We start from the raw sequence: 22,487 nt of genomic DNA on the forward strand, positions 1-22,487 counted from the left end.
CAAATCTTTGTGGAAATTAAATGGAGTTTAACGTCCTACTGTTCTGCTCCTAACCTGGGCTAATGAAGACGGGCATACACCATACAGTGTGCTATGAGGGAAATTTTGCCCGGGCAGCAGCGCTACGGTCTACTCTTATATCGAATTCCAACTGCCAAGGGATCTTTTACGTGCACGCCAATGAGTACACGGGACCTCGGTTTTTCGTCCCATCCGAACGACTAGACATCTGTCCTTGTCAGGCCCTCCATCCTGCATCACTGACAAGGGGAAACCACGCCAGAAAATCTGAATGAACTTTCTCGGCCAATGAAGGGATCGAACACCCGACCTCCAGGCTATAAAATCTTTGTGGAATACCTAATGATGTGATTCATTTTACTGTACTAATAATTGGTTCCCGGTATATAACTATGACATATCTTTATACCATTAGATGTGGATTTTATTTTTAATTTGTAGGATAAATATACATTATCTAATGATTTTTCTGCAAAAAGTGTTTGCCTAATGCACTAAAAGCCATGTCAATGCAACAAAGGAGAAAAATAATTAAAACAATTCTGAGCTGTATGAAAGCCGGTCTTGAATAAAAAAAAATGTAAAACATTGTCTTCTCAAAAAATGAATAGAAAATAAATCTAAAAACACATTCTCAGTGACGGATTTTTCCCAACCTAGTCACGGAATACTGACAGTAACTCGGAAATTGAGTTAACGTATTCTCTCCTTTCTTTATTATAAATCCCTCAATGAACGTCATTTTTTGCCTGGAAAACACAATTCTTGGTCATAAGGGACAGACTGTTCTATTCTTGATGGCTGAAAATTGAATTATTGTTAGTTCATTAGAAGAACTTGACAATAACCTGATATATAGCATTTAAATTTTTAGCATTGGAAATATTTAAATCTTTACCATGTGAAGATAATTTAATAATATTTTTAATCTTGATAATTACCATGATAATTTAAATCGTTACCATGTGAAGATATTTAAATCTTTACCATGTCAATATATTTAAATTTCGAGATATTTAAATCTATACTATGTGAAAATTTAGCCTGGACTTACAGATTAAAAGATATATTCTAGCAATTAGATGGTGTTTCTTACGCGATGAAACGCGTTTTGTGTAATACTAAACTGATTCTGGGGCTGATATAGTACGATTTAAAGCAATGATATCTGTTAAGGGTTTAACGTCCATTCAACGCAGACGATGTACATAAGAAACCTAGACAAGAACAAAGGCGGCACCATGTACCAAACACGATATAGTATATTTCAGTGCTGAAGTCTTGGTCCTATCCCATCGTGAAGTACATTAGAAAAACTGGACAAGAACAATGGCGACCCCATGTAGATAAGACGGAGATAGTCATGTCCTTAGCCTTGTAGATTTCATTAAGTAAATGATATTGGCATTATTTATGACACTTCGATGTAATTATCAATGCTATTGATTAGTTTTGCTGACAATGTTAGCCCAACACGTTATTTTATTAGTCTCAATGGCTACCTCGCTTTATTCAATTAACCCAATGCTAGGAAAAATTGTCTGTATTAAGACATATTGTATCGCGTAAGTGCGACCCATAGTCTTTAAATCCAACAACACCAATAAAACCTTAACCAATAATCGAATTATTTAAGCTTTGAAGAATATTATCCATCGACATGTATCGTGTGTTTATTTGATTTCTCTTAAATCGAACTGATATGGAAAGCTGAAATTAACAAAAGAAATATGCTCGACTTTGTTGCTAGGATAATTCCTGCGAATCCACATAGCATTATGAAATGGCGCTGACTTGTGAAACATACATCAAAATCAAATTAAACCGAACCGACACTACTTGCAGTCATCATCAATTGAAAGCCAGCGAAAAAAATGGTGAAAAAATGTGATTAATTTGTGTGGATGGGCTACGTTTCATGATGTATGTAACTTGACAGCCTTGATATGTTGTGTGACAAATTACTAGTTGTTGACCTGGCTACAATTGTCTAATTGGTAATTTGATATTTTTTTGTCTTTCAGATTGTGTCAGAGTAATGGATTAGTAACGATAACCAGTGATTGATTCTTGGAAAGACTAAAAACGACTGAGAAGAAGAGTGAACAAAAAGAAATCACATTAAAAATGGAAAGGCGGCCAGGTTTGCTACGGTTTCTCCTGCTAGCAATTTCCATTTGTGCCTTGTCTCTCGCCCAACAGATGCAAGTAACATTTCGCTTAACTGAATCTAAACCCTCGGGCACCTTAGTCGGAAATATAGCAACTGACACCAGCATTGCAAGAGGCCTTACACGAGACGAATTTCAAAGCCTTCGCTATAGTTTTTTGAATCCCAATGACATCCACATTGTCTCTCTTTTTAACGTCAATTCTGAGACTGGAGACGTATTCACCACGGCCATGATTGACCGGGAAAAAGTCTGCGAGTTTACTTCCGATTGCATCCTTAGTTTTGACGTTACAATCAGATCGGAAATGACGTCATTCTTTGAAATCGTGACAGTAAAGGTTGTGATAATTGACATCAATGACAATGCTCCCAAATTCCCCGAAGGAGAAATAACTGTGTTTATTCAAGAAAATGTCAACCCAGGTTCTCTTTATCGTATAGAGGGCGCTACCGATCGAGATCGCGGGGCAAATAATTCCGTCCAGTCTTACGAAATGATTTCAAGTGCAAATTTATTCGATATTAAAGTAGATAAGAAATTAGATGGCACGTCAGATGTTCGTATCGTTGTGAAAAGCGTCATTGATCGCGAGAAAAAGGATTATTATCGATTTTTCATCATTGCCAAAGATGGCGGAACACCGCCTTTATCAGGAAACGTCACGGTCAACATCAATGTTACGGATGAAAACGACAACGCCCCGGTATTCAGTGAGAACATTTATGACGTATCTGTAACTGAAAATACTCCTGTTTATTCCGTAATTGGCAAAATTCATGCCATGGATAGGGATGGTGGGGCGAATGGGAAAGTCACCTACCGGTTTAGCCCACATAAAAGTCCGGAGGTAGAGGAACTCTTTGCCTTAAATCCAGAAAACGGTGACATTAGTGTTCGCAATGAGTTACAATATCAATCTGGAAATAAATTTGAGACAATCATAGAAGCTTCAGATCAAGGCAACCCTCCACAAGTCTCTCAGGCCATATTGTCCCTTAGAATATTAGATGTTGGAAATAACCCACCGCTTATTACAATCAACCCGGTCTCATCTGGTGTCGGAGATATGATTCTATTGTCGGAAGGTGCTAGAATTGGAACTGTAATCGCCCACGTCAATATAGTGGATAAAGACCAAGGACCCAATGGTATAGTTAGTTGTCGATGTTCTCATGACTATTTCTCGGTACACAGACTGGAAGGCCGGGGTTACATCGTACAAGTAAAAAGGTCTTTAAATCGAGAGAGAATCGATGAACATAATATCACCGTTGTCTGTCAGGATACGGGAATTCCCAGGATGTCAGCGCGAGCCAAGTTTCAAGTTAAACTTACAGACGAGAATGACAACCCACCAGTGTTTACTAAGCGAGTGTTTGAGACAATCGTTGAAGAAAATAATGTAATTGGTCAACCTATTATTCGTGTGGCAGCCACAGATGACGACCTGGGAAAAAACGCTATGGTTCTTTACTATTTAAATCTAGACGATGATTCTATGTTCGATATCAACCAAAACACCGGAGAGATCATTGCTAATGCTCGTTTTGATCGTGAAACCATGTCAGAGATGAAATTTACGGTTAGAGCTGTTGACGAAGGCAAAGAACCCATGACAGGAACAGCCGAAGTGGTTGTGAGAATACGAGATCAAAATGATAACAGTCCCAAATTTGATCCCTCCTTTTTAGTTTTTTCTATCAACGAAGACGAAAAGCCCGGGAGTGTCGTAGGGCTACTTGCAGCAACAGATGATGATTTTGGTAAAAATGCTGATGTAGAGTACATGATTATAGTTGACAATAATAAAGTCCCTTTTGCTGTGTTTTCGAATGGTGTAATACGAACTGAAAAAACTTTAGACTATGAAAAGGAAAAACGGTACTCCTTTAATATCATTGCCAAAGATAAGGGAAATCCCCCACGAAACACTACAGCGAAAGTCACTGTATACGTCATGGATGCGAATGATCATAGTCCGATCATAGTATTCCCTAACGACAATAATAATACAATCACTATCACATCTGATACGGAACCGGGAATTCCGATAACAAGAGTCGTTGCGTCCGACAACGACGAGGGTGACAACGCCAAACTTTCATTTTACATTAACGGGGGTAATGAGGACAACATCTTCCATATCGGTTCCAAAACCGGAAATCTCGTACTCGCTAGACGAATCATGCCAGACGAGAAACGCGAGGATTATTATTTAAGAATATCGGTACAAGATCAGGGTCAGAGGCAACAAGCATCACAAACGCATCTTACCGTCCACATTGTTTACGTAAACTCTACTTTGGCTGGTGTCCATGGGAAAGAAGACTTTCGATTCATAATCATCGCCGGTGTCGTAGCCGGAATAACAGTTATTCTCTCTATTATAATAGTTGCTGTGATACTATATATCCGACGCGCAGACAATCAGCGTCGAAACGGACAAACTGTGTGCGTACAAGAACAGGGCGAGGTGCGCAACACCGAAAAACAGTTGTGGCATAGCGTTCCAGAGGACGAAGTCACGGTACCTACTGAGGAGAAGACAAACATGAACCATATATTAAAAGACAATCATTTTGATAAAAAAGGAAGTTTATCGTTTGATAGCGGTACCGAACACGATGATTCCTATTATAAAACTAAACCTGTAGATCATTACTCCGGCCAACAATTCTTCACCTTCAAAAAGGTAAGGCCATATTGATTGTAATTTCACACCTTTGTTTGTTTGAACTGTTGCTATCCCTTTTGCTCGCAGGGTACAATTCTATTGCATACAATCACTGAGATGTTTGATAAGGGCTAGAGAAGTAATTGTATTCCATAGAATTACTTCCTGTGTATTTCCAGTCCAATTATAACATTTTGCTTACCCAAAATCAAAGATCGTATTTATTTTATACTAATTATTCGCAATGAACCCGTCGATTCATGATTACTATGGTTACGTGGCGTAAATGTCACTTCTCTTGCACGAAGCTGTCCATACTTAATCATTCCCATGCAGCAGATACCCCTTTTGTTAACTTGTTATTAATTTGTAAGATCATTTTTGTGTAAAACTATATTTAATCTCCTGTACTTCAAATGGTATTTACTAGCCTCGACGCACATATACGTTATGTGGACTACATTATTAAAAAGAGTATTTTGGTATCTAATCCTACCTGTACCTAACCAGAAATCTTATTTGTCTCAATCAGGGCTTTTAAATATATCAATTTTTAATATGATTTAATACATGTAGCTTTCCCCGACTACTAAGTGGACGACTTTTATAAGCCATTCGACTACACTATTAGCCAAATTGGATTGCTCATTTTCATATTGCTTACACAATGAAGAAAATGTATTTCATAGCAAATGGTTCGATCTTATTTTCCTTCCAATATCATATGTTTTGTCGTGCTTGGGTAGAGATGTTATTTAGAAATGGATTAAATTGATATAGTCATCTCCCGACTAAATAATAGTTTATTTATACCCACTTACAGATAGTTTGAGCAAGTTAAGAGGCAATCCGCCAATCACATATCGTTCGCTAATGGATATGAAGTCTTCGATATTTTGTTAAGAACTTCTTGAAACACTAGAGTTCCATTGAAAAGAAATATGTTGCTTTTTGAATAATTGATATTTTCTGGAAAAGATTGTGTTTTAGCTGAAACACCCCGTATGCCCCTATTCAGAACGACATTATTGATTATGGATAATTCTTCATTTAACGGTCAGATAAGAATAAGTTTGGATTCTACGGGCTTTTAGCCAGTTGTGTTGAAATACTATAGAGTCTGACTTAATTTGTATCCGAAGTCAGGGAGTTCGTGAAGCTGACATCTCTGCTATAAACTATGTATTTAATGGCTTAAGCGATCACTATTGGAGCTAAAAGGGTTATGTTATATAACATTTGACTCCATTTTGATCATTTAGACGTGAATATGGTCATGATATTGTCTTGTATGATTACTTTCAGAATTTGTACCATTTTATAGAAATGAAATGGAATTTTATCTTGTCTAGATTTTTTGTTACGACTTTTTATGGCCATTCTATTAACGATTTAACGATAGTTCCAATTTGTTCTGTAATATCGCAAACAAAGTTTTGATTAAGTTAAATGTGACTCACTCACTATATTAAGACTTAAAAAATAAGACTGAAAATAAAGGCGAGTGGGGGTACGGGTAGAATCGCCATTTCTGTTTATCTGTGGTTCAAGATGATAGTAGATATATTTTAATGTCCGTCAATATTTAACAAATAATAATCAATAATATTCACTAAATAATTTATTAATGGAAGCCACTAACACGTGAGCTGACAATCTTGTGTTAAGCCATCTTTTATTTCAATTCATTTTCTGTTCGTTCAAATTTTAAATTCAAACCCCATTGTTACACCATATGAATATAGTAATGCATAAACTTGATTTTCAACTTCCAAGAATACAAATACCGAAACACCATACCATAAATAAAGATGGTCAGGTTAGAATGAGGCACTGAATACACGCCCTTAATAACATATTATTAACTTACAGTAGGGTGTCTATAATATAACTAATTAAGCATAAGTCCCTTCTTGTGCCCTCCTAAAGGTGATGAGATGCTTTTCTATGTATATTACTTTTGGTCTATTAACTACTAAAGCGGTTGCATGCCTACCTTTTTTCAAAAACTAGTAACATGCTCAATATAGAGAGTCCACTTGTCGACTTAATTACTCCATACTGAAATTTGTATTTTGAATACTGATTATAATTGATCGCACCTTGTTTTAACACTCCTCGGAGGAATGAGGTTAAAGTTCACAATATCGGTTTCTATCACCATTCCAAACTGGAATAATTTTGAGAATTAATGCCACCTTTGCATTATATATAGACCTATATATAGAATAAACGGTGACCTATCAGAAAATCCAATTCATTTCTATTTCCATGTCCTGTGTTTTCTGGTAATCGAGGAGTCATACGCCAGAACCAAACGTTATTCATACTAATAGAAATATCAGCGGCAAATTCGTTTTGTGATCGGGAATGTATACTATCAATCATCTTGGTGACATTTTTATAAGGCGCTACTTAATAGACTGTCTGAGAACTTGGTTACAAATTCGTGAACGTTCATCTTATTGCGGTGTTGATTGTCCCTCATTAATATTGATGAAAAAGCGATATACATAATCACAAGACTGGAAATGATATTGAATTCCGGTTTAATTTGACTTTCTTGTCTAGTCTGTTAGTGAATATTATAGGGAAACGGTACCACAGAACTCTATATAATGTACGTTCGGGGTAACGGTTAGGATTCCTTGAACTGATCGCCTTAGAAATTCAATATAAATATAAGCAGTACAGTCGGACATATTCGTTAGCCGAAAACAGTATGCTATGGACGATTTCGACAATCTAATTGGAGAAAGAAATCCGAATTGAAAAAAGATGATATATGTTGGAAACGATAAATCATACACCTTACCTCATGCACAACCAAATGTTTATATATTATATCATTATTAAAACTTAAAAAATAAAAAAAATAATATAAATTGTCGTTCAACTCATCGGTTGTGTACACCCCTGTTTTCCAGTTCTTTTGTGCATCGGCTTTTCAGGATGAAATCTTAAAAGGCCAATTGATTACTTCTATTGTCTGATATATATATATAAAAGCAACAACTTGGAGCGCGTTATAAAAACCCATTCTTAAAATGACAGAATTCGATTAACAGGTCTTTGGAAGTGAACGAATCACTCAAGCAACTGATGAAACCTTAACACACTGGAACAATAAGAACAAAAGCTGTGCTATAAGCACAGTAATTAGCTGTAACTTGTAGTTTGTCCCTAGTGTCCATAGTGACTTATAGTGTAGGTAATAAAAGTTAGTTTCCAATATTCCAACAATACAATTACAGTCACATGACCGTAATGACTCCCCGGATACTCATAATCCACGATCTATACAAGGTCTGACTGATAATCTGAAAGGAATATAGGTTAAACGAAACGTCATATTCGATTGACCACGGACATTAAATCCTTCAGTGAGTTTGGTATATTTGTATTACTCGATATTTTATTGGAGATATCTTCTAGGCAATATGATTCTTTTATTATTCATTGATCCAGCGTTTCAATTGAGTAAGCAAAATCGAAAGAGGGGCCCCTTCATCAACGATGTATATTCCATAAAAGATATTTTAAAAATATAATAGTGTTTATTTTTTTTTACCAAACCCCAGATATAGTCGGGTTCTTGTAAATAAGTAGTTAAATGTTTATCATATTATCAATAATTATACTTATGTTTATGGTAAGATGGGTGGGGTGGGGAACGATGGGTGACAACTAGTCCTGACCAAGTTTTACTGGGTACCCGGCTTAGCTCGGTACCCTGGTTTTCATTTACACAAAATACGACCCTGACCATGAAATTTATGCAAGTAAAATGGTTAGCATAGGCCTACATGATATACAATATAGTAGATATGTGTGGATCTAATAATAATACGTAAAAGCGACAAAATATATAATTAAATAGTAAGTAGGAAACTCTCTAGCGAAGTGTACAATATAAACAATGGAATCAAGAATTAAGCACCACGGTGAATCGAGTCTAGGCTTATATAAAATGGGTTCCATATAAACACAGATACCTAACTTTAGTCCCATGCACAAGCTTCCGAGTTAAACCGGGTCCCGAGTGAACCCGCGTCACATTCTAACCCCTTCTGGTTTTCCATTTAAAGGGTTCAAAAGTCAATATCAAAATAGGTGCAAGTGGACATAATCTCCCTAGTAATAGTTGTGAAAGTTGCTTAGTCTGGATTCTCCAGTCGTGTACCAGGGCTTGATTTATATTAATTTGAAATAGATCGCATTTTAAGTAAATAATTAGTCCCTGACGGTTTTTTCCCCTTCATCTTTCAGGTTAAAAGTAATTTGATATCGACCTCTATCAAAGGAAAGATTGGCATTTGCAGATCCAATAATAATCCGTAGAGAATCACTTGATCTTCTTGGTCAACCAGACGAACCCTGACAAATTACTTTATTCAACTGTAGACTGCTAGAAAACACAAGATTAAGACTAAATTCTCTCTTTAAAAAAAATACGCTTATACCGTTTTAATTTAAAGTAAGGGGTGTCTATCATTACATATACATAACCTCCCTTGAACCTTTTTGACTTTGAAACTAAGCTCTCTCGAATATTTCTGACTTTGAAACTAAGTTATCTAGAATATTTCTGACTTTAAAACTATGTGCCAAATTTGTTGGAACTGAATACTCGTATGTATCTATACTAGAATTTGCCGGGGTTTGATTTGCCGATTTAAAATAAACAAGACTAATTATTTTAAGTTTAAACGTACTCGTATGTATCTATACTAGAATATGTCAGTGTTTCTGTGCCGATTTAAAAGAAATAAGACCAGTTATTTTAATTTTAAATGTATCAATACGGACGTTTACGTTTGGTGAAGGGACAATGGTTCCATGAGATATGCCGATTGCCCATAAACATAGGTTCATAAATGATCAAGATATAATATTTTAGATCGTATTGTGACAAAACACCATCCTCCAATTCCGAAACATCAACGGCCAATTGAACCCGATATTTCTGTCAATATCAACCAAATTCAATCCCATTTAAAAGATTATTTTATGTCGATATCCAATCCTACACACTCGCGATCAGATTGTGCTACTGAAATCGCTTTCCAGTTAGGTTAAGCTATGTGCATATTGCTAAAAAAAACTTAATCAAAAATAAATTAAAACAATATAACCTAATCAATTAACGCGAGAGACCTCCTGCCTTGATCGCCATACTTCATTTGATAACATCAGCTCCAGATGAAAAGATTATCAGAATGGAACCAAGGCATGCAAGTAACATTAGAAGTATCCCTGCACCCTTCTTTAATTTGTAATATAATTCTGCGTCTTTTCATGAAACGACATTTTAACTATATTTATTTCCAGACAATTGAAAATCTCCAGCTTAACCGAATTAATTAAATTTCTAACAATTCCTGACATCAATATGAAATATTGTTTAAAAATGAATTATTATTTGATCTGAATTCCATGATGTGGATTCAGTTATCTTGGCAGTTGAAGCTGAAACACTCGAATAAATGCTTTGTTTCCAGTCACAAGACACGCATCAGTATGCCAAGAAATAGAGAAAAAACTGTCTGCAAATCGAGTGGAGCAGGAATGTTTGTGGTACCGGTGATCAACATTATTTTTTATCGGGGCATATTAATACTGGAGATTTCGAGTGTTTGTTCGAATTCCAACTGCCAGGGGTTCTTTTACGTCTACGTGAAGACTTGGGCGGGATTCAATTTGAAAGCGGGATATTGTAAGTGAGAATCCAGGGCTTTACCAATTCAACCCACCGGACACCCCCTCCCCTTTCTCGTAAGCACATGATCAAATATGGCGTTGGAATACCATCTACTTTTCTGAAATGAAATGGAAAGGGTTTACCGCCCTACTTTCCATGGGTTATACTTTTGTGTATAAACAATAATCACCCACAAAGCTATAGTACTATTGATTCTTGGGATATCTGCGTTGATCTGTGTAACTAGAATACAATGTCTAGTACAAAATCCTTGAAGTCACATCAAACATATTTCAAAGTTTTAAGTGATTTAAAATCAATTTGAAAAGCTGCTGGTGTGTAATGAATGCTTTCTGCCATTTCATTAATTTTTCATGCAAACTAAATCGTTTGATTAATGAAAATAATTTTTTTAATTAATTCTTGCTGGGAGACGGTCGTCAAGCAAAATGACACAAGACTCTGCAACAGCAGTCCAAGGTGATAGTTTTACACTAGATCAGACAGGTCCTGTTGGGCAAACTTGCAAATGCCTAAATTTGTCGAATATTATGCAAAAGATGTGTCATGCATGCATATTTAAACTGGACATGATTTCTATTTAATGGCTAATAAAATTAATCACATTTTAAAGATTACAGAAATCTGTTCTACAAATCATCCTATTTTGCCGTCTTTTCTAATGTGTAATGTTGTCTAGGTTTGTTGTACTGTTTTCCTGCATTGTTTCTTATGACTTATTATCTTTGTTGTCACCCTTAATTGGCCAAACCCTTAACCCCGGTCATTTAAATGACATCAATGAAATAGTCGACAATAATCTACGAGGTACCGTCGGGGACTATGATATGTCATTCACAGGACATGCTCCCGCCGAGTCCAGACATATTCAAATGTCTGATTAGGTATCAGTAATTAATTGGATTTTCATCTCATAATTCTTGTATAATTCACGCAATTTTAAATTAAAGCAAAATATGGACTATTTAATGAAATGACGTCATCGAACATCAAAGAACCGCACGGTGCAATATAACAATTTACTGTTTTAATCATATGTTTTCATAACCCATTACATAATTCAAAACATGAGCTATAAACTCTGTTGCAAGTAGATAAAGTTTTAATCTTATTTTCAATAATAGGTTATGACTGTAGAAATATGTTACAGCAAATCAAAATATTTCAGAAGCAAATTATCGTTAAAAATTTGTATTATTAAATCAGCATCTCCATGGTTACAAGAAAGAACATTTTTAATTTCTATATACATCCATAATTAAGATGTCGTTGTATATTTACATGTGCAATACACACTTTTATTTGTTAAAGGAAAAAAAAATACGACAGTATTTTCTCCCTTTAATCACAATTTCAAATTTTATTTATTCGCGAAACGTTAATCTGTTTCCAGTGAAGCAAGAAGTTGGTAGAGACCTTTTGACTTTTAGGAAATGAATCATGGTTATTATTAATATCTTCTGTCTATCTTTAATTGTTTTGGGGTTTCTGGACTAACGATGATTTAAAACACTCGACAATTAAACCTGCAAAACCAGTATTTCTTTCCCCGATTATTTATCGATCACTCGATCGCGGGAAATGGCCCGCAACTGGTTTTCCTTAGCGAACAAATTAATACCAAATACCAGAGCGATCATAGTTGTACTCCTGTGTACGCACAAAGAAACGCCATTTGTATTTATATTATTTTACTTTCAAGACATTTCGTACCGTGTAAAATATTTTATTAATAAATAATTGATTAACTTTGTATTGATTTGTAATAAAAGTTGTGATAAATTGGGAACACGTCCTTAGCTGTTAATCACCGACGAACATGTAATTTACATGTACGATCCTGTCTCTCTTGTCTCGGACTTCTAAGAAGCTGAGATCTTTTAAGATACCAGGGGTATTGATTCCTTCATATACAGTTATAGAGTATAGAATTGAGCAGTACATGTATTGTATATATAACATAATTCAGTTAAGTAGTATTATATAAAACACAACGTCGTTATCTTTGCGTTACAACACCATGTTAGTTTTAGATAAGTAAAGACTTATTTCTTATACCTTTGTCAATATTTAGATATTATGAATATTTGAACGATGAGTTAAATCGTTACACTTACCACACGATTTCAAATCTAAATGCCTTGCTTATTCTAACACCCCAATTGGATAAATGCTGCCTGTTTTGATGTTGATCATAAGATCTTTTTTTGTATTGGCTGAGCACAAAATAGCAATCAAATGAAATAAGCCGATTGGACCGAAATTGCACATACTTTCGAAGTCACAAACAATCTAGGAACCATGCAAAAACCACAAGCATTCAAAATCGCCATTAAATTAATTGGATTGCCCATTATGTTGTTGTTTATGACAAAGGTAACAATTTCCCTTATAGCATACTGCTCGGTGTATACCCACCTTCATTTATTCATTCGTGTATCATCAGTGTAAAAAAAGACGTACCATTATACATGAAATGAATAGTCTCTACTATTGAATAGATAGATTGAATACTATGGTATCTATCTTGAATCGTTGCCAACAAGTCAAGGCTTAAGTGGACAGAAACGTAGTGCAACAGGTCGTCGACCAAATCAAGTTTCCACAACATGGAGCAGAAGCATTGTGCAGTATGAACCCCACTTAATCGATTTTAAAATCCATGATTTATATTCAAAATGCTTAGGGGCATTGTTCGCGACTAAACAAATCTCCTAAAATCGATTATGTACATAGATATCAAAGCTAATCCAAGTAAAATGTAGTTCATAATATCCCGATGTCATTTTAAATCGATTTACGAGATTTAACTTTTCTTGAATAAGACCTGGTCTTTTCGTCCTATCCGAACGACTGGACACACTTGAACACCCTGTGACATATCATATATCAAATACCCATAATATCGTAACTTACCCACTCCCAATCGAGGGTTTAGAACATAATTGTGATAAGTCACGATGCCAGATATATTGACTTATCACAATTATGTTCTATAACCTCGCAATGCAGTATATCTATGCAAAGAGAAATAGAGGAACAATTGTTCAAATATGGCGTTTTCTTCTATTGACATAAAGAATTACACAATCAAGTTCAACTAGAGTTTAAAATGATTATGTAAATGTATTTATACTTTTGTTAATGTTCTTCCATTTATGTGTATACATACCTTAAGTATCCCAGAAAACATTTGAACCTTCAAATTCGTAATTTTCGGCATATTTCGCCTCTAAAACTACTTTGTGTTTGAAGATTGTTTTTTTTTTACTTTACTCCCAACCGCCCCCAAATACCCAACCATGATGTTCATTTTCTTTTGAATTATGAAATAAACTATATGTCTGCTTAGAGGGAGACTTGTAAATCAACGTGATTAGAGCTGTCTATATTTTGATATTAATCATGTTTAAGATATAGTTTAGATTTTACATTGATTTTTACCATAGATTTCAGACGCTCTTATTAGATTGGTGTAAGTATTCAACATTTGCTTATTATGGTGATAAAACAAGTTGTTAAAATAACAATGTGTAAAAGATACACAATTCTATTTTATTGTACCCTAGAGGGGGGTGGATGTACAGTTAATTGTTGTATTTTCATGTAAATCGCACACCAGGGACACCTAAACATGTATGATAAAACGATTTTAATGTACATTTCAAGGTTATAATATCCTTCTGATAATGTCCTAGCTATTTGTCTTTTTACTAGACTTTAAAATTAAACACGAATTGTTTGAAACTCAAGAAAACGTAATATATTTGACCAATTGTTGGTCGAGAAACTTCCTCGGGATTGGTGCATAGACGTATTTCATTTTCAAATTATTTAATCGCTTTCAAGCTGACGAAAACTTTCTCCAACCTTGTTTAACAATTATGATATAAATGCGAAAGCGGAACCTTTGGCGCAATCCAATAATAGACACAGACTATAACATTTTAAAGACATGCGTGGTAGTGAACTGGAAACTATTATTTCCTGGTAACCATCTAACTTACAACTTATGCAGTCATGTTAGGGTTACTCAATATTGGAATGGTTTTCACAGAATTTAGCTTAAGTCACACTCTTAAACTTAAAATCCCTGTAGCGTGGAATCGAACTTGGTCACCTTATTTAAGTGATAACCGATGTCGAGGATTACTAAATCGTGGCCATAATCCCGAATCAAAATGCGAAGCGAACGGCATGCCGACGAAAACAAAATAGTGATGCATGGAAACATATTGATACTATTGACTGATGTTTTAATACATTATTCTAATCTTAATAATGTAGTGTTCATCATCAACTGTGTCTTGGCTGTGATATTGATAAAAATGTGTCGTGGAATTCAATTAAATATTGCATGTAGAAATCAAGCTAATAACTGAAGCGTAAGGGGTTAGATATCCGAACGAAATATATAAGCCCATATAAAAAGATTTTCCCAGGCTGCTTTGACTTGATGAGCTATTTAAACCGTTCGTGCGAACACTAGATGAATTAGGAGCATTAGTCCCGACGGAGAATCATTTGACACGTAATATTCAAATATTTTAACATTATGTAAGCTGAACACGAACGGCACACCATCTCTTTGTCTCGCCAACAATCAAGACGAGTTCCGGAAATGACATACCTGCGTGAAATTCTGCCATATTGTTTCTCTTGTCAGCTCTAAACGTCACGTGTGCATAGGCTAATCCCGAGAAAACATTGGTCACTCGTCGGTCATCTTCTTCTGACAGGTTCTCTATTGATGCCATTTGATGTCCTGTCCAGAGATTATAGAACAATGCCTCGAAGCTCCGTTTCGAGCCTTCGTGTGTTAAATATGGCACGCATCTGTAAAAGGATTTGTAGGTTATTTTAGTGGGATAATCCATGCTCTAATGCTCGTCTTTCATCTGAAGTGTCAACAGATATGTGTAGATTAATAAGAATAAAAGCCTTAAATGCATTTCGTAGTTTATTAAATACAGTAGAAATGCCTCGTGTTAAATTTGGCAGAAAATGCTTTAAACGACTAATTCATTTAATGCATTAAAGTAATTGTTATGGCTATGAGAACTAGATTTACATGTGGGTGTGTTACGCTGGCGAAGAGAAACATGAATGGATGTTTTTTATTTACCAATTCAATGTCATAAAGTATAATATCGAAATATATGATTTTCTATACCGCCTTCTTATAGCCTCTTTGATAGTTATCTGAAAAGAATAGCAATTCAATTCTTGATTTCTATTCTCTAATATACGAGGAACCTATCTTGACTTAGTGAGTAAGGCTCTTAGTCACGCGTTTGATCCCCTGGTGTTGTCCGAGAATGTTCCTCGTGATTTTCCAGCTTGGTCTCCTCTTGTCCGTGGTGGAGAACAGATGGCCTAAAACGAAAAATCAAGGTCCCGTGTACACGTTTGCAGAACCCTTGGTTGTTGGAATTCGACAAAGAGTAGGCCTATGCTCGATTTGGTGGTGCAGCAGTGGTAGGACGTTAAGCACCATTATTTTAATAATAATAATAATAAAAATAATAATAATGAATATTTATATTGCGCGCATTCCATCCAAACAGTATGCTCATGGCGCAGGTTTGTTTAGCTCTTCAGTTTTATAGTTCACTCTTTATAATATGATTCAAACATATGAGATTTTAATTTTGATTCATAAGTTTCCAAACATTGCAAAGTTTTGAGATTTACGGGTAAAGAGTTCCATAGTATTGGCACACTGTGTGAAAATCGTCGAAACCCAAAGGATTTAAGTCTATAACTTGGTACTGTTAGAAGGTGATTTTTTGACCTTAGGGTGCGTTTGGGGATATATTCAGATAGCATTGAACTAAGATATTCTGGGGCTGTTCCATTTAATCATTTATATGCCATAATGCTGGGGGAACACGCACAAGGAAGTACTTCAAGATTTACTCGATTTTAATAAGTTGCTTTATAATTGGCATGTTATTCAACCAATAATCTAAATTGTTAATACATCAAGGGCTATTATTAAATTTATTTAATGTCACGGGGAATCTGCAGAAGCCTCTTGTGTTCATATCTTTGAGGGTATTCTTTGTAATGAAGTTGAAACCATAAAATTTAGCTAATAAGGAATGATAAAATTTATTTTTACAGTCCTTCCTAGGAGATTTTCGTTATATTCTTCAAGTTAGCCCCCAGGGGGAAATTATACAAACAGAGAAGAAATGTAAGAAACTTAAAGACACCATTGGAGCTTATCTATGCAAGCTATTTGGTTCATCTGATTAAAATATATATTTTAATATATCAAATGTTACTGGGCTACAGTAACCGGATAAATGGAACTTAAACCCTACCCAACATAATCAAAACATTTATATCACATCCCAAATGCTGTATCATTTTTTTTACGGATATTCGTAGTCCGTAATCTGTATACTTGTGGGAATTAATAGATCATTTAATATAGACGCATGGCTTGATCATGATATGATACAAAAAAGTAAGAATTGAAATGTATTTTTAAAATACAGATTGTCTGTTGAAGATAAGTAGTGAGTTTGCTGTGCACAAACACTCTAAGAATAGAATCTTGCTTTGTTGTAAAGAGCATTATTAAAGTTAAAGTAGAACATGTTTTCAAAATAAAGCCTGGATCAGCTAGCTAGATGACTTCCTGGGCCTCTTTTATAAACGTGTATAATTAGAAAGATAGCTGCTTACTCCATGTATATATATATTTGATATTAAAAACTACAGACCAGGATCTTCTCTTACCTAATTACTCCGTTGATTGATATTGATCTCTAAATATTAGACAACAAGTGTTTATATTAAATGCTTTGTATTTGAAACAAAGTCTACTAGTTCTTTGGTAATTGAGAGCCACGTCAGTCGAGGGGCCTGAATTCTAGACTAAAATATCCGGGTTCGAATCCCGTCGTTGGCCGAGAAGAATGATGGGATGTTAAATGTAGTCCAGTCGTTCGGAAGGAGCGACTTACCGAGGACAACCCGTTTACACGTTAAGAGTGCGCGTAAAAGAATCCTTGAAAGTAGAAATTCGATGACAATAAACAGAAAAGCAGCGGTCCGGGTAGAATTCACACATAAAAAAGAAGACCGTTGGATTGTGATGACGAGACTTCCCACTCGATTCCTTTCCTTTTCTTGATATTCCAAACGTACAGCTTGTGCGATGTGCATGTATGTGGTCATTTTGTAATAAATCTCTACCTCTATTGGTACTATCATGGATTGTTCTGCTCATAGTTCATATATATACCACTCCCACTCTTGTGATTTAAAACATGAAGTTTCAGTACTATGTTGTATATTGTTTATAAGGTAGTGTTGTATTTACAGGGGTTGTTGTTTATGTTTAAGTGTCTTTGAAGGTGGGATGTTAATACTATTAACGGTGTGTGAAGTGTATGGTCTGTGAAGAGAGAGCGTTAATGATGTATTGAGAATTTGGGGGATTTAACAAAAGCGTTAGAAGATACACTGTTTCACATCTTGTTCCAAGTTGGTTTGATATTGCAGCCAAAACAAGTTTAACAAAATATAACAATACTTATGTCGAATGTAGACTATGATCAGGATTGTTGTGTTCATGTTTCCTTAAAAATTTTTTTTATCGCAATTGGCATTGTGAAGCGCCACGGAGCAATCAAACTGTTTGAATGTTTGGTGTCATATTATATGTATTACAAACATGTTAATAAAGAGAGATATTTTGAAATTACATACTGTGTAGAGAATTGAACACAAAGTGACTCGCCTAAAGCGACCCATATGTTTAGAGACAGCTTGATTTAAATATAAAATGCGTTATGTCTGTAGATTCCAACTTGTTTACTTTGTCTCTAGAGCCACTACCGTGTTAACTTTAAGTGAATCTTGATTGAATTTCTTTTTCTTGAATCAGTCAAGCGCCATAATACATGTAAAAAGTAAATCCCTCGACTTCACAAAACCCAAACATTTACGAAACAAATACTTCTCTCTATTTTTTTAAACTGATGTCTGGAAGCACGATTGTAATGAAACCAATGGCTTTCATCTTTCTAAGAAAAGGTTACATTATTTAAGATGCTTGGGACAGTTCTTCCACATGAGTGACTATTATATGTTTATATATCGTCTTCCACTGAATAACCTTTCATCGTTGCAATGCTTGGTTTCATTAGTCTCTTGACAATCAACAGTTAACATGTACGTATAAATTATACATTCAGCTCATCCACAGCTATTCCAGATATTTCAACCGTAGTAACACAAACCTGATATCAATCTTTACAAATTGAATTGATTTTGGTTCCACTGAAGGAATCGATGCATTCAGATTTTACCGCTTGACATGGGCAAGTATTTTGTTACTTCTTCTAAATGTCGTTTGATCTTCCGCTGTTCCTAATCCGAGTTATGGACATGATGGCGGCATCTATGATCATCTAACGCAGGTCTCGTGGAAACGAACTGGTGATCACAATCACAACAGGGATGATCAAAGTCAAAGGTTGAAATCTAAAAATTTTTCTGGGCAACTTTTTCTTAGCAACGATTTCTTTTTTATAGTCTAGAGAAGGATTGACTTTCTTTTCTTAGATTGTTATTGATGGGGTTGCTTTATTTCTCAGACCATATCTTTCTTGGAAATGTGGTCGTATCTCGCATGGCAACTGTTTGTTAAACTGTACACATGGACGTCCAGGTTTATTGCCAGAGATTACACAAAGTTAGTCCTAGACGACTCTTTGGGTCTTGGTTTATGCTCTACCTAAATAAAGTAAACGCTGACCTCCATTCAGGCGCCCCGAGCCTGGTCTTAATGAGGACAAACTTGGGTGTCTTGGAGTTCTATAATCGCTTAGGTTCAATTTCAGGAGTAAATATATTTATCGATAACATACTTAAGGTTTCTTGAACTTGAAACAGAATTGTCGAATTCTTTTGTGTTCCTTCTAAACAGATGTAGTACTGACTTCTCTAAATTCGGCCTTAATGAAGAGACGCTGGTCTGCTGGAGTCGTATAATAGACATAGTTCAATATTAGGGGTAAACTGAGTTACCGTTAGTCGACCAAGAGTCGTGCCTTTTTGAGTTAAAATACCCAGAGGAAAATAACGATCGTTGATAAAATAACCTCTATTGCTTCATTTCTGCGGTCGGTTGCTTATCACAACACTAATCATAAGCCAAGTAGACTTTATTTAAGATATTTCAGCTTCCCGTCCCCTTTGTTTGTGACGGAACGGTGAACCGCCAGAGAGTCTCTTAAGTGATGTGATTCAATAAGTCAACATAACGGGCCTATTTAAACACTCTAATGCCTCATTCACACGAAAATCTTTCTCTTTTTTATGTCGATGATCCAATCTGTTTGCATCGCTAAACAGTTGACGAACCCCAAATTATCAACTTGTGGGAAGAAGTCTCTATTTAACTAAGCGCACGATTTCACGGGATAGAGAAATATTAGCACATTTACAAACCCAACAAATTCAATCAGCTGACAAAACACTGAGACTCAACTTTTACTCTTCACTTTCAAAATAAGATCAATAGCATTTTGTCGTAATCTTTTCAGGATAGAAAATCACCATTCAATGGTCGAGACAGTGAAGTGGGTTGAAGCCTTCTTAGGCATAACTGCCGGGTATTTATGTTCTACGGTTCCCTTAAAATAGCCCATCGCTCGGTCGGCATTGATTTGTGTCTCCATTTCTTGACGCCCGCGGGCACTAACGTGTAGTTTTGAAAGGATACAATTGGTGTGGCTTGGTGTAGCAACTGTGGCTGTTAATCGTTTTCAAATGATCTTAAGATTTGTTCAAGGTGTATTTGAGGTGAATTGGTGCAGTAGTTAAATGAATTAGTCTCGTAGTAGTCGCTTTTACACGATATATTTCATAATACGTATATTGTACATATTGAAATACATACCTATAGTACACACTAACGAGGCTTGATAATCAGGTCTTTTGTTGTCTGCAAGGCAGATAATTTTTTGACCCATCTAGTTTTTTAGATTAGCTATGCATATTCCGAAGGGTTAACAAACAACTCTTCTGTTGTTGTTACTGTTGATGATCCTATTGATGTAGCAACTTTGAGCAACAACATTTTGAATATTATTTATTTGTTTGCAGATAAGTTTATATATTACTTAACGTTTGAAACGGCACTGTAGTGGATTTTTTAAAAATAAAGTATATTGATTATCATTAATTTGTCGGCATTTGTAAGCAACCGTAGGCGTTTAAAATATGCTTAAGACATATTCAGTTTATTTTGAAAACTTGGATACGATAGTACTTCCGAAACGTCTTTAGATAAATGTTGTTTTCTCTGAGATACGAAACTAAAGAAATAATTGGATATATGGGTTTCCCACGTGATCTTATCGATCATTACTTGAAACACAATGGCCGTGTATTAATAACTGTTTGTGCATCTGTAACACCGTAGGGCATCATATCAGTTTTCGTGAAAAGATCAAAAAGAGAGAGAGAAATATTGACTTGTTCCGTTTGATTATAATAGTGAAGAAAATGCAAATTTATAATGATTGTCATGGTACCATTGATTCTTGTTGCTTTTAGTTGTGGTTCTTGTCTGTGTTGCTATATACCTTTAAGCTATAAGCGCCCTCCTATTATACTTCTCACTATTATTTTCTTGTTATTTCAATCCTAAATAAATATTGGTTTTACTGTTTGCCGGCTGTACAGTCTTATTGAATGCAGTATAGCTACCTGAAAACAAAATCGTTCTTTGAATAGGAAGCATTACGTAGTTTTTGATGCCTAATGAGCTGTGCTTATATAAATAGGAGTTCGGCGCTCTTACGAATTTTGACTTTGCGGAAATGTTGCTAAACGAATTAGGATTGTATTCAATTCGTGGCTATATCAATTGACAAATATATTAGAAACATTTTGTTTTAATACAAAGTCTATACTATAGAAGTGTTGAATATGTAAAATTTTTATGTTTATATGGAAAAGAAAATGAACGAAGTTTAAAGCATTCGATTGGGGTGATGTGTGTTTTTCGATTAGGGCAAGGTATATATCATTACTTTTGTTTGTGGAAAGATTAAACATACCTTATGTAAGAGCTAAATATGCCTATTGCAGATCTTTCTTTAGGCCTGAAATGTTATCTAACATATTAATTAGACATTAATTAACTTATCCAGACCATAATCAACTCTCGATGTCCTCGCTAGCCTGCGATGTTTATTGGATTAGGTTCCTATATGCTGTTCGACTTCCATTCATGATTTAATCATGAAATGGATAATCGAGACTATGTTTTATTGTACCGACTTTAGTAATGATGATCGAGGCTAGGCCGAAAATTGAATCGCTAAAATCTCGGTTTAGAGTGAATCAATTTGACTAAAATTTTCAGCATTATCTAGTTTTTAACTATTATAGTGAGAACTGCCAGCTCTTCATCTTATCTCCCATAATGTATCTTTAAGAGAACGTCGGTCTGTTGACTAATTTTAGTTTCATTTATAGCTCACATAAGAGTATATACTTAGTTGTATTTCTACAATGGCTTTATCTACAAAAGTAAAAGTTTCAACGAAGACAGATTTTCATTCCATAAAAGACAATCAACATATAAAATCCAATGAAATGGACAATTTCATTTCTGACCCATTTCAAATATGTCTGGTTATTTTGAATTCTCGAATTCGTCTACTGATATGCGAATTAAACCTGTCAGGGATCTTTGAAGCAGACAACATTTGTTGTTGAATTCTTTAATTACCTATACAACAAAACAGTAGACATGGTTCATTGTATTAATCCTTTGTGCTTCTTTATTATTAGTTATCGTAGTTTTAGCCCTTATCAGTCCTTATCAGAGTTTATTTATCAATACTTTAATAAATAAATACAT

At 35.1% G+C, this 22,487-nt stretch overlaps 1 protein-coding gene across 3 annotated transcripts in view; it reads left to right on the plus strand.

The window, feature by feature from the left end:
• LOC126830292 (protocadherin-9) overlaps positions 1–22,487 on the plus strand; it is a 43,883-nt gene that overhangs the window by 14,533 nt on the left and 6,863 nt on the right. For all 3 annotated transcript variants that reach the window (XM_050560655.2, XM_050560654.2, XM_050560653.2), the window contains exon 2: positions 2,046–4,887. In XM_050560655.2, coding sequence (XP_050416612.1) covers positions 2,149–4,887 — 2,739 coding nt within the window. In that variant the 5' untranslated portion in view covers positions 2,046–2,148. The remainder of the gene's footprint in view (positions 1–2,045; positions 4,888–22,487) is intronic.

Source organism: Patella vulgata, chromosome 8, assembly GCF_932274485.2.
Source record: "Patella vulgata chromosome 8, xgPatVulg1.2, whole genome shotgun sequence".
NCBI lineage: Eukaryota > Metazoa > Mollusca > Gastropoda > Patellidae > Patella > Patella vulgata.